Below are 13,323 nucleotides of genomic sequence, written 5' to 3' on the forward strand. Positions count from 1 at the left end.
AGTTAGCAGAAATTGATTTTAATTTTTTTTTTCACAAAGTGTCATTTTCCGCTAACTTGTGACAAAAAATAAAATCTTCTATGAACTCACCGTACTCCTAACGGAATACCTTGGGGGGTCTTCTTTCTAAAATGGGGTCATTTGTGGGATTCCTATACTGCCCTGGCATTTTAGGGGCCCTAAACCATGAGGAGTAGTCTTGAAACCAAATGTCGCAAAATGACCTGTGAAATCCTAAAGGTACTCATTGGACTTTGGGCCCCTTAGCGCAGTTAGGGTGCAAAAAAGTGCCACACATGTGGTATCGCCGTACTCGGGAGAAGTATTATAATGTGTTTTGGGGTGTATTTTTACACATACCCATGCTGGGTGGGAGAAATATCTCTGTAAATGACAATTATTTGATTTTTTTTACACACAATTGTCCATTTACAGAGAGATTAGGGGTATGGTGAGTTCGTAGAAGATTTTATTTTTTGTCACAAGTTAGTGAAAAATGACACTTTGTGAAAAAAACAATAAAAATCCAATTTCCGCTAACTTTTGACAAAAAATAAAATCTTCTATGAACTCATCATACACCTAACAGAATACCTTGGGGTGTCTTCTTTCTAAAATGGGGTCACTTGTGGGGTTCCTATACTGCCCTGGCATTTTAGGGGCCCTAAACCGCGAGGAGTAGTCTAGAAATCAAATGCCTCAAAATGACTGTTCAGGGGTATAAGCATCTGCAAATTTTGATGACAGGTGGTCTATGAGGGGGCAAATTTTGTGGAACCGGTCATAAGCAGGGTGGCCTCTTAGATGACAGGATGTATTGGGCCTGTTCTGATGGATAGGAGTGCTAGGGGGGTGACAGGAGGTGATTGATGGGTGTCTCAGGGGGCGGTTAGAGGGGAAAATAGATGCAATCAATGCACTGGGGAGGTGATCGGAAGGGGGTCTGAGGGGGATCTGAGGGTTTGGCCGAGTGATCAGGAGCCCACACGGGGCAAATTAGGGCCTGATCTGATGGGTAGGTGTGCTAGGGGGTGACAGGAGGTGATTGATGGGTGTCTCAAGGTGTGATTAGAGGGGGGAAATAGATGCAAGCAATGCACTGGCGAGGTGATCAGGGTCTAATCTGATGGGTAACAGTGACAGGTGGTGATAGGGGGTGATTGATGGGTGATTAGTGGGTGTTTAGAGGAGAGAAGAGATGTAAACACTGCACTTGGGAGGTGATCTGATGTCGGATCTGCGGGCGATCTATTGGTGTGGGTGGGTGATCAGATTGCCCGCAAGGGGCAGGTTAGGGGCTGATTGATGGGTGGCAGTGACAGGGGGTGATTGATGGGTGGCAGTGACAGGGGGTGATTGATGGGTGATTGACAGGTGATCAGTGGGTTATTACAGGGAATAACAGATGTAAATATTGCACTGGCGAATTGATAAGGGGGGGTCTGAGGGCAATCTGAGCGTGTGGGCGGGTGATTGGGTGCCCGCAAGGGGCAGATTAGGGTCTAATCTGATGGGTAACAGTGACAGGTGGTGATTGATGGGTAATTAGTGGGTGTTTAGAGGAGAGAAGAGATGTAAACACTGCATTTGGGAGGTGATCTGATGTCGGATCTGCGGGCGATCTATTGGTGTGGGTGGGTGATCAGATTGCCCGCAAGGGGCAGGTTAGGGGCTGATTGATGGGTGGCAGTGACAGGGGGTGATTGACGGGTGATCAGGGGGGATAGATGCATACAGTACACAGGGAAGGGGGGGGGGTCTGGGGAGAATCTGAGGGGTGGGGGGGTGATCAGGAGGGAGTAGGGGGCAGATTAGGGACTAAAAAAAAAAAAAATAGCGTTGACAGATAGTGACAGGGAGTGATTGATGGGTGATTAGGGGGGTGATTGGGTGCAAACAGTGGTCTGGGGGGTCTGAGGGGTGCTGTGGGCGATCAGGGGGCAGGGGGGGGGGGGAATCAGTGTGCTTGGGTGCAGACTAGGGTGGCTGCAGCCTGCTCTGGTGGTCCCTCGGACACTGGGACCACCAGGGCAGGAGGCAGCCAGTATAATAGGCTTTGTATACATTACAAAGCCTATTATACACTTTCCGTGCGGCGATCGGGCAGCTAGTAACCCGCCGTCACTTCCGAACGGCCGGCGGGTTACAGCGCGCGGTGGGCGGAGCCAGTCCCCGGCGGCTGATCGCGTCACAAATGACGCGATCGCCGCATAGCCACTCCCGCAGCCCCCCCCCCCCCCGCCGATGGGCGTATTGCGGTCGTTTGGGCCCGGACTTTGCCGCCGCCCATCGGCTGGGGGCGGTCCTTAAGTGGTTAAGCAATCAAAACTTGACACGTGTTCAATTTTTTTTTTGTTTATTATTTTTGTTATTTGATGTTTGGTTTAAATATCTATCTGTAAAAAAAAACTATTTTAATAAAAGTTGGTTATAATGTAAAAAAATGGCAGATCTCTCAGACTTTCAAAGAGGCCAAATTGTTGGCGCTCGTATGGCAGGCACTACTGTAACAGAACCTGCCCGAATGCTTGGCATATCAAGAGGTACTGTCTCAAAAGTAATGACTGCCTGTGAAAAAGAGGAGAAAAAACATCCTCAGCAAAGCACAGTTGTGGCCGAAAATCGAAGTCTGAGAGAGACCGTCGGACTCTAAATCTAATTGTTAGAAAAGCTTGCAAGACCACGGCTCCTAAAATCACTGCAGAGCTGAATGAACACCTACCTTACCCAGTTTCCACAAAAACTGTTCATCGGGAGCTGCACAAATCTGGATTCCATGGAAGATCTGCAATTAGAAAACCTCTGCTCTCAAAGACAAATGTTTCAAGCATTTAGAGTGGTGTAGAAACCACCAGAATTGGTCCCTCGAGCAGTGGAAAAATGTGATTTTCTCTGACGAATTATTGTTTACCTTATTTCCGATCTCTGTCAGAGTGTACGTTTGGAGACAGCGGAAAGAAGCATTTCATCCAGACTGCCTTCTCCCAAACGTAAAACATGGCAGGGTTCTGTGATGATCTGGAGTGCCATTTCTTGGAAATCAGTCGGACCAATGATTTCCCTTCTTGGAAGAATTAACAGTTGAGCCTATTTAGCAATTTTGGGTGACCAAGTTCATCCTATGGTTCAAGAACTGTTTCGGGGAGGGAAATGCCATTTTTCAAGATGATAATGCCCCAATCCATACAGCTAGAATTGTTAAAGAATGGCACGAGGCACATTCAAATGAAGTTGAGCATCTCATCTGGCCACCACAATCCCCGGACCTCAACATTGAGCATTTATGGTCGTTAGAGATTCAAGGAAGTCTATTTCTGCCGACATCGTCTCTAAAAGAACTGGAGGGTGTTTTAACTGAAGAATGGGCTAAAATTCCTTTGGAAACAATTCACAATTTGTATGAATCAATACCTCGGAGAATTGAGGCTGTAATTGCTGCTAAAGGTGGACCTACACCATATTAAAATATATTTTGTTGATTTTCAACAAGCAGAAAGTGCCCTGGCTGGGCTTCAAACCACAACCCAGCCCTGCAAGGCAAGCATGCTATTCACTACACCATCGTGCTTGCCTTCAGCTTATGCACTCATGCTTGAGCTGGGCAGAGAGGAGAGCACTAAGGGCCCATTCACACTAGAGCGCTAGTGTAATGAAACCCTATGGGCCCGTTGTTAGTCGCAGCAAATCGCACAAAAACGCAAAGTGCAGATGCATTGTGTGCACCATTTGCAGGTGATTTCCCGGCATTTGCGTATCAGTGGTATAAAAGCGCTAAACGTCATGGCAAATTCGCCAGTGTTCAGTGATTTTTCCGTGTGAAATTGCGGAAAAAAAAAATCAATCCTGCAAACCGCCTGCATAAATCACGGGCGTTTTGCGTTTCTAAAGCTCATGACACAAGTGCGAGGCTTTACACGCTAGATTCTTGGCAGATGTGGAAGTTATCAGGCACTTCGTCCAAGTTTAACCGAGCGTGTTTACACAGCTTAACTATTAAAAAGCCCAGGTGAGGAAGGATTTTCTAACGGGTTACGAGATATTTATAATATAATTTATATTTTGTGATACAGTAAGCATTTCTATTTTTTTTTTAATCTACCGATGCTCTTAAGTTCTCCCCATTTGGTTAAGGCTAAAAAGGGTCATCACAGAATCATATTTTTCACTACTTTGGCCTCAATTCTGGTAGGGTCATCAAACCCACCTCATGTGAGGTAATTTACCTTATGAGGCAATGACATTTAGCAATTTTGGTAGATTTTAGTAATGTTTTACCTCATGAGGTAAATTAGGAGGTAATGAGGTAATTTGCATAAATTTTACTGAAAATGGCTCTTCTCATGGAAATTAGGGGGCATGTAATTGCACATAATTTACCGATCAGTTTATACATTACATTGTCATTAAATGGTTAAAGACGTCATGCTTTAGCCTATTAACGGCAACATGACGTTTTAATTTCGTCGCACGTTCCCGCCGCCTCTCCGCACGTGTCCGCGCCGCTACCGCCGCCGTTTCCGTCAGGATCCCTTGTTAAGTGATTGGGGAAGAGGACCGGTCCTCTACCCAACCGCAATGCCTGAAGTGAATGGACGTGACCGCGAACAGCGGCCACCTCCATTCATAACACAGGAAACTGTTTAAGTTTAAAGGGACTCCGAGCAGTGCAGAAACTATGGAAAGATGCATATCATTTTAAAGCTCTCTTTCTCCTCTTTCCAATGATATATAAACCGCCACCCTACGCCTTTTAGTTTTCGCTATTTTCGCGACTGAAATTGCCCAGGCCGCGATTTCAATCGCGAAAATAGAGAAAACTAAAATGCGTAGGGCGACGATTTAGGTGTCCCCAGAAAGAGGAGAAAGAGAGCTTTAAAATGATATCCATCTTTCCATAGTTACTTGTATTACACAGGACGACACTTTCCCCAGTGTCAGCAGCTCCATTCAGCAGAATGGAGCTGCTGACTTTAGGAAAAAAAGTCGCCCTGTGTAATACAATGTAACTATGGAAAGATGGATATCATTTTAAAGCTCTCTTTCTCCTCTTTCTGGGGACACCTAAATCGTCGCCCTACGCATTTTAGTTTTCTCTATTTTCGCGATTGAAATCGCGGCCTGGGCAATTTCAGTCGCGAAAATAGCGAAAACTAAAAGGCGTAGGGTGGCGGTTTATATATCATTGGAAAGAGGAGAAAGAGAGCTTTAAAATTATATGCATCTTTCCATAGTTTCTGCACTGCTCGGAGTCCCTTTAATAAAGTGGAAAAAAAAAAGTGATCACTTCCTTAACGGGAGAGTTCACTAGCGCCATCTTGTGGCCAAAAAGTATATTATACATACAAGCACAAACATACTATGTAAAATACACAATATTAATAAAATTAATAAATTACACTTCCAACCCCCCTTAAAAAACACTTGTAAAAAGAAATAAAAAAATAAAAAATCAGGGAGAATTAATTTTATTTTATTACATAGGAGTTTGTAATTATGGCTAGAGCAAAAAAAAAACAACAAAAAAAAAAACAGAAAGATAACACCTATATTTCAAAATAATATATTGTCGCCATACATTGTGATCGGGACATAATTTAAACTGTTTAATAATCGGGACAACTGGGCAAATAAAAAAAAGTGTTGGTTTTATCCACAGGAGAATGTTTAATTTTTAAACTATAATAGCTGAAAACTGAGAAATATTTTTTTCCATCATTTCTGTATTTTTCCCATAAAATGCATTTAGAATAAAAAACAATCTTAGCAAAATGTACTACCCACAGAAAGCCTAATTGGTGGCGAAAAAAATGAGGTATAGATAATTTTCTTGTGATAAGTAGTAATAAAGTTATTAGGGAATAAAAGGGAGGAGCACTGACAGGTGAAAATTGCTCTGGTCCGTTAGGGTAAAAACCCTTGGGGGTGAACTGGTTAAGACCTGCCTGTACCTGGAGGTAAAGTCAATTTGTATGCATTTTGCAGTTTTTAGAGGAGTTCCTATTGCGGTTTTAGTGTCGTTCCTATTCAGGGTGTGTCATAGAAAAGAATAGTAGAAATAAAACTCCAAATATTTTCTGGGCCCGCTTCCACTTGTGCGGTGCAAATTAGTCACGGAAACCGCAAAACGAATTTGCATGCGTATGTGAATTGTACCGCAACTTCACGGGCGTTTTTGCATATGTTAGTAAGTATGCGAATTTAACCGAGTCAGTGCCTGTGTGCTTTTACATTCATTTTATGCGAAAACGCCCGCGAATTCGCAGTAAAATTTGCATATTAAAACACGTGCAAATTTCCTATTAAATACATTGTATGCGACTCGCACAGCGGTATGCGAATTCTGCGGGGTCTACCGTGCAGATTTTTTCTGCACAGAAAAACGCTCAGAAATCCTGACAAGTGGAAACAGGCCCATCCACTTGTATTGTCTATGCGAATCTGCATGCAGGAAACGCATGCAGATTCGCACTAGTGGTGAAAGATCTAAGTTTTATATTTCTGGCATGTGAAAACACCTGAATCTTTCCATACCAGGAACATTTAGTAATAAACATGTTAAGTACAATCCAGGGATAATAAGAACTCAAGTCAAGTTAGTACAATAATTTTTATTTGTTCCTTCCAAGGTTTCAACACCTTGTAAGGGACTTTTATTTCCCCCAAACAGGTTTATACAGTCCGAAAATGTTCAATAGTGCAACCTGTGCAAGCAAGAAACGACAAATATTGTCCTTTTCACATCCTTTTAAACATGTACTATTGGAGGCAAAAAGGAAAAAACAAAAACCTTACCCATATTATAGATAGCTATTCACATTTGTACATTACCATTTTAAACAGCTCAAGAAACTCTACAATGTCTTACAACATAGTAAATTGTATTCAAGTTACAGAGAAGGCAAAACGACACAGCAGGGCGCCTAGCGTGACTACAGAACATTGTACAACTCAAGATGTGTCTTATTTTACCTGTCAAATGTCTATTAAATTACAAAAGCAGTGGAAATGGAATTGTATTGTTCCCCTTTCTCATGGCCAAGAAAAAAAAGGAAAAAAAAAAAAAAAAAAAAAAAAAAAGAAAAACAAGGCACAAGCCCTTTTCTGCAGCACGTTACAAAATATTTTTTATACAATTAAAAATATTACATTGTCACAAACTTTAAGAGCATGTGTGTCGAAATAACATCTTACACAGGGAAAAAAAATCAACTTAAATATTTAAAATACTATGTAAAAATAAAATTATGTGAAAGTAGTTTAGGGAACAGATTGTTCCCTGCAGATCGAACGTCCAAAGTCTTTCTAGTCATGCGCTGCATCAACGAAGATGGGGAGAACAGAATTATTCCTTCCTTGTTTTTAAATACAGTGCATTTACAAAAGCATGCATCCTTATTACACCAGCGAGGAGAACCTAATATATACATATATTGGTGAATGCATCACTGTCCATGAACATGCATTTTGGAAAAAATCTCCCCTTTGTAAAATGATTACCAAGTAAGACCCTGAGCACTGCATGAGAAATAACAGAAAAATCAGCGTCCAAGAAAAAACATTGTTCCAAAAACTGGAACAGTTTATGAGCAAGAAAACCAGCAAAAAGGAAGCGCCAAAAAAAAAATAAAAAAATAACCACGAGAGAAATGTATGTGCCATGAAGGAACTTGCAGATTGCTACAAAGACCAGTAGAAAAGTCCTGGTGTCCAACAAAACAGAATCTGTGTATGCGCGAGTAGACTTTCTTTGGAATCTGTCCCTGATTGGTGTGCACGGTTAGGATATACAGTTCCTCTGCACCATGTCAGAGTCTCTGCAAGGCAGACAGTTTACAGGGTGCTGAAATTGCTGATACTCTGAGGATGAAGCTGCTGCCACATCTGCTGCTGTTGTACTGCAATCTGCTGAGACTGGTCTGACGTGGACAGCAATGTTATTAAGGAGGAGACACAATTTGCTGGGATGATTAAACCTGTTGGAGAATAAAAAACAAAAAAATAAATTAGCAAAAACAAATACCTTGAAAGCAAAGTTTAAAAATTAGAGAGGTTTCTGCAAGCAATGCATAACGTTCACCACAGAGATAAAGGAACACTGCACTTAATACTAATTATCTGGCTATCATTGATTTTGCCATCAGTAGTTTAACCTCCTTAGCGTTAACCCAGTGCTGGACACGGGGTAAGCTGCCGCGGAGGATTCCTCAGGCCCCGCTGGGCCGATTTGCATAATTTTTTTTTCAAACACGCAGCTAGCACTTTGCTAGCTGCGTGTTTGTTGCGATCGCCGCCGCCGATGCGCCGCCGCCCGCCTCTATACAGGCCCCCCCAGCATACCCCTTGCGCAGCCTCGCCAATAGCCGCCAGGCTGCGCTATGGGGTGGATCGGGATTCCCTGTGATGTCATAACGTCGGCGACGTCACTCCGTTCGTCGCCATGGCAACGGGGGAAGCCCTCAAGGAAATCCCGTTCAGAACGGGATTTTCTTATGGGCAAGCAGCGCCGATCGGTCAGTACAGGGGGACGCCGCAGGGAGGGGGGAAGCATGTAGCTAGCGCTAGGCTAGCTACATAAAAAAAAAAAAAAAAAAACCCTCCCGCAGCCGCACATATCATACCGCCAGGGAGGTTAAGGCCGGATTCACAGTGGTCAGTTGCAAAACGCACAAGTTATAAGTGTGAACTGCAATGGAGACTGGCCATAGACTAATACAAAGCCTGCATGCAGCTTGTTAGAGTAACGCTATGAGTTACAGCGCAGCACTGTAAACAGCCTTATAGAATTGTATGGGCAGTGAGCTGACATGAAGAATTATTCTGCAATGCAACTGAGCACTGAACTAGCCCTTAAAGCTACATGCCTCCAAAGATTATGCAGCCAATACTTAATTAGGTCTCTTTCAGACAGATAGCTGAATGTGTGCTTGTGGAGTAGTTCAGTGCCTCATCTGCTAGCCACAAGCGCCATTCTGGTGCAATTTAAATGTGGCCAAATGGCAGCGGTTGTATTACCAAGCGTGTCAGTGTTTGAAACGAGGTAGGATGGCGGCAGGGCTGTGGAGTCGGTACAAAAATCCTCTGACTCCTCAGGTTAGGATTCCACCGACTCAGACTCCTCGACCGACTCCTCTAATTTGCATATTACAATCTTGATGATTGAAAGTATGCAACATGAAATGCATCTCTTAACTGCCAACGCTTAGGAATTTTAAAAGACAACTGAAGTGAGAGGCAGGGGTCTAGTCCTGGAAAAAGAGGTGAGTGAACTCACCTTAAAAGTCGCTGCGGCGCGCAAAAATGGGCGTGGTTAAACATAGCATGGGCGTGGTCATGGGTGGGGCCAAATATACATGGCCTTAGCAGTGGTGTAAAAGGTCTGCCAGCAGAAGTTTGAGCTCTGTCGTAGTGTATCCCCAAAAAGTAGATGTAATCTGACAGCATTTCACCAAAAATACAAATAATCTGGCAGAGGTTCCTCCAAAATACAGAGAATATGGCAGTGGTTCCCCCAAAATAGACAATCTGGCAGCAGCAGTTCCCCCAACATACACTTAATCTGGAAGCAGTTCCCCAAAATACGCGAAACCTGGCAGTGGATCACCCAAAATACACAACACCCAAAATACATGTAATCTGGCAGCGGTGGACCCCCAACATACACAATCTAGCGGTGGACTGCCAACATACACAATCTGGCGGCGGTTCCCCAACATACACAATCTGGCATCTGTTCCCCAAAAATACAGATCTGACAGCAGTTCCCCCAAAATAGGTGCCCCCAGTATATGTAGCCAGGTGTATAGGTGCCCCCAGTATATGTAGCCAGGTGTATAGGTGCCCCCAGTATATGTAGCCAGGTGTATAGGTGCCCCCAGTATATGTAGCCAGGTGTATAGGTGCCCCCAGTATATGTAGCCAGGTGTATAGGTGCCCCCAGTATATGTAGCCAGGTGTATAGGTGCCCTCAGTATATGTAGCCAGGTGTATAGGTGCCCCCAATAAAATCAAATCAATGAATCGAATCAAATTGAATCGAATCTGACAAAGAATCATATGATGTAGATGGGACTGATTCTCCCTGCAGCTTATGACTTTTCACAAAAGGAGTCTCTGCAGGGGTCTGGTTGCCTAGCAACAATGTAAACATTCAGCAGCTCAGCAGTTAGGGTTATATCCGCGATTCCTGCTAGAAGTGGGTTATACCACTGAAAACTATGTAGGCAGCAGTTTTGGTTGTAAAAGAAAGTAAAAAAAAAAAAAACCACCCCTAAAATGGATTAGCCTCCCAGTCCTTCATACGTCACTATTTACAATACATGTTAGATTGATGAAACCATTCATTAAAAAAAAAAAAAATTTTTACACTATTTTACAAGGATGTTTAATAGTTTATGCATAAACCACTTTATTTTTTTCCTCACTCGCGGAAGAACCCCTTTAAGTCCCTTTCACACTGTATCTGGCGCGTTGCAATGAATTGCAGCAAACTACCATATGTGAAGGGCCTTTAAACTCACCTATATCACCAGGCAGCAGCTCTAGTAATCAAGTTTTTTTCAAATGCCTTTTCCTTTATTGTGATTAAATAAAGCCTCTGACTGGATCTTGTGATCATTCCTACCAGACATTGCCTGTTTAAAATTCTTGCTGGATACTGAGACATTCATGGTACATTCGCAGGCCGCCCCACGCTCAGACTCTACAGTTCTGCAATGCAAGAGGCTTTTTTGTGAGAGATAATTTCCGAAGTCGGGGCACTTAAACGGTCCCCTTGATTTAATTCAGTAAAATGCCTCAAGATCAATAGGAAAGAATACTACAAGGGTGGACAACTTAAAATGTAATTCAGGCGATCGCTCCACCAACAATCAAAACTCAAAGTTTGACATCAGGTGTAAATGTATGGAGCCTCGACTGTGCGATATTAATCCAATCCTGGAGTACGGTTTAGGTGAAGTGGCTGAATGTGCTATGGAAATCGATAGCCCTACTCACAATAGGATCTTTGATTAATCATATTGTGGTTTGATCTGCAGATTGGTATTGTGATTAGAACTTACACACTGGTACATATAATCTGGATGCTGGAATGGTGCAACATTTCATCTACACAATACTCTTACCAATGCTTGCCTTGTTTCTCCCTACATAGTCAGCTGGTCTTAAATGGTCCCTTATTTATATCTTCCCTCCCACTCTATGCCCAACTATAACCTCCCTTCCTTCACATTAACCTTCCTCTTGATGCCTAATAATAGTAACCCTTTGTTGTGATAGCACCCTGGCCACCAGCACAGCCTATGCTATCGCAGAGCTTTGGCACCTACTGAGTCAACTTACACATTTCCTGATGAAAAGACATTTGTATACAGCGCAAGTGTTTTCACTCCTCACTGCCCCACCAGTGAGGTGTAAGTGAGTTTGCCAGAACATCAGGAGAGCAACATTGTGCACTATTAATTCCTGGCACAAGTAGAACTAATACTGCCTAGATACACTGCAGCCACCATACCAAATAATAAAACTTCTCAAAGATGAACACTCATTTTTTATCACTACGACAGCTAGGTCTAGTTATCTCTTACTTTTTATATAAACTTCCCGGATCCGAGATCCTATACTGACATTTTATACACACAAAAGAAGGGGAAGAAAAAACAATTATCCACTTAACGATTGCCTAACGCCGATAGGCGGCTGGTCGTAAGTAGGTTTCTAATAATAATACCGTATTTTTCGGACTATAAGACGCACTTTTTCTCCCCCCAAAATGGGGGGAGAAAGTGAGTGCGTCTTATAGTCCGAATGCTAAAAATTTGGAGTGTTTACAGCGTCTCCCGGCTGAGTATTTAGGAGACGGAGATGAAGATGATGTAAGCGACATCAGCGGAGAAGATTTAGTAGCTTTTAATTATCTGCCCGCTGCCTGGATCTGGAATAGGGGGTGAAGGTAGAGACTGAGCTGGGCAGCGTGTAAAAGAATGTGAAGAATGTGTGCCTTTCCGAGAGTCTGAACTCTGTGAGCTTGCGGGGAAAAGATCTGTTTAATGTAGTCTGCCGCTGCCTGCCATAAATCTGACATGCCGGGCGAACGAAGAGAACTGAGACGCTAATATAGCAGCGTGTGCACGGAGGTCTGTGAGCTTTGACTGCCTGTGTACGGGGAGAAGATCCATCTGCTTTTAATCCCTGAAAACTTACTGCGTATGTAAAGCTTCCATGTCGGGTGAAGGGAAATGGTGAGCTGATGAATGTAGCAGTGTGTGCATAGCATTCAGCTGCTTGCATGCTGCTACATATGATTTGCCGATCATCAGCTCACTGTCTCTTTCACCCGACATGGAAGCTTTACATACGCAGCTTTCAGGGAATTAAAAGCAGCTAGATCTTCTCCCTGTACACAGGCAGACAAAGCTCACAGCCCCTCCGTGCACACACGCTGCTATTTTAGCAGCTCAGCTATCCCTTCACTCGGCATGGCAGCGGGCAGAAAAAAGCTCCTGGATCTTCTTCTCTCAGGCGAGCTCACAGCCTCTCCGCTAGGCACCGGCTGAAACGAGAGAGAGCACGGGCGGAGGGGTGGCCGAGCTTCAAGTCCCATGCTGCTGATGAGTTATCTGCAGCACTTCTGTGACGTCCTGATGTGATCCTGATCAGGCTGGGCATGCAGGAAGTCTATGTGCACTGCATATGGAGAAAGCTGCGGTGTCCCAGACTTGGCAGATGACGTCATGGCATCATTATGATGGAGGAGACATGTATCCCTGCCCAGAGGTCACTTAGCTGGATCAGGTGACGGTTTGTCTCAGGGATTGGTCTAATTGGTGGTGACAGGGTGGGTTAGTGTACTTGGGGGGCAGCAGTGCTTAGTGTAGTTAGTGGAGATTAGTTTTATTATTGGTGACAGGGTGGGTTAGTGTACTTGGGGATTCATTTTATTATTGGTGACAGGGTGGGTTAGTGAACTTGGGGGGCAGCAGTGGTTAGTGTAGTTAGTGGGGATTAGTTTTATTATTGGTGACAGGGTGGGCTAGTGTACTTGGGGGGCAGCAGTGCTTAGTGTAGTTAGTGGGGATTAGTTTTATTATTGGTGACAGGGTGGGCTAGTGTACTTGGGGGGCAGCAGTGCTTAGTGTAGTTAGTGGGGATTAGTTTTATTATTGGTGACAGGGTGGGTTAGTGTACTTGGGGATTCGTTTTATTATTGGTGACAGGGTGGGTTAGTGTACTTGGGGATTCGTTTTATTATTGGTGACAGGGTGGGTGAGTGTACTTTGGGGGCAGCAGTGGTTAGTGGGGATTAGTTTTAATATTCGTGATAAG

General features: G+C 43.7%; 1 protein-coding gene across 1 annotated transcript in view; it reads right to left on the bottom strand.

Annotated features, from left to right (window-relative positions):
* Window positions 1-6,593: 6,593 nt before the first annotated feature.
* SBNO1 (strawberry notch homolog 1) overlaps window positions 6,594-13,323 on the bottom strand; it is a 113,395-nt gene continuing 106,665 nt past the window's right edge. Inside the window, 1 exon segment of the mRNA XM_068244404.1 lies at window positions 6,594-7,973. Within this exon segment, the coding sequence (XP_068100505.1) occupies window positions 7,831-7,973 (143 nt within the window). The 3' untranslated portion in view covers window positions 6,594-7,830.

This window comes from Hyperolius riggenbachi, chromosome 1, assembly GCF_040937935.1.
Source record: "Hyperolius riggenbachi isolate aHypRig1 chromosome 1, aHypRig1.pri, whole genome shotgun sequence".
Lineage (NCBI taxonomy): Eukaryota > Metazoa > Chordata > Amphibia > Anura > Hyperoliidae > Hyperolius > Hyperolius riggenbachi.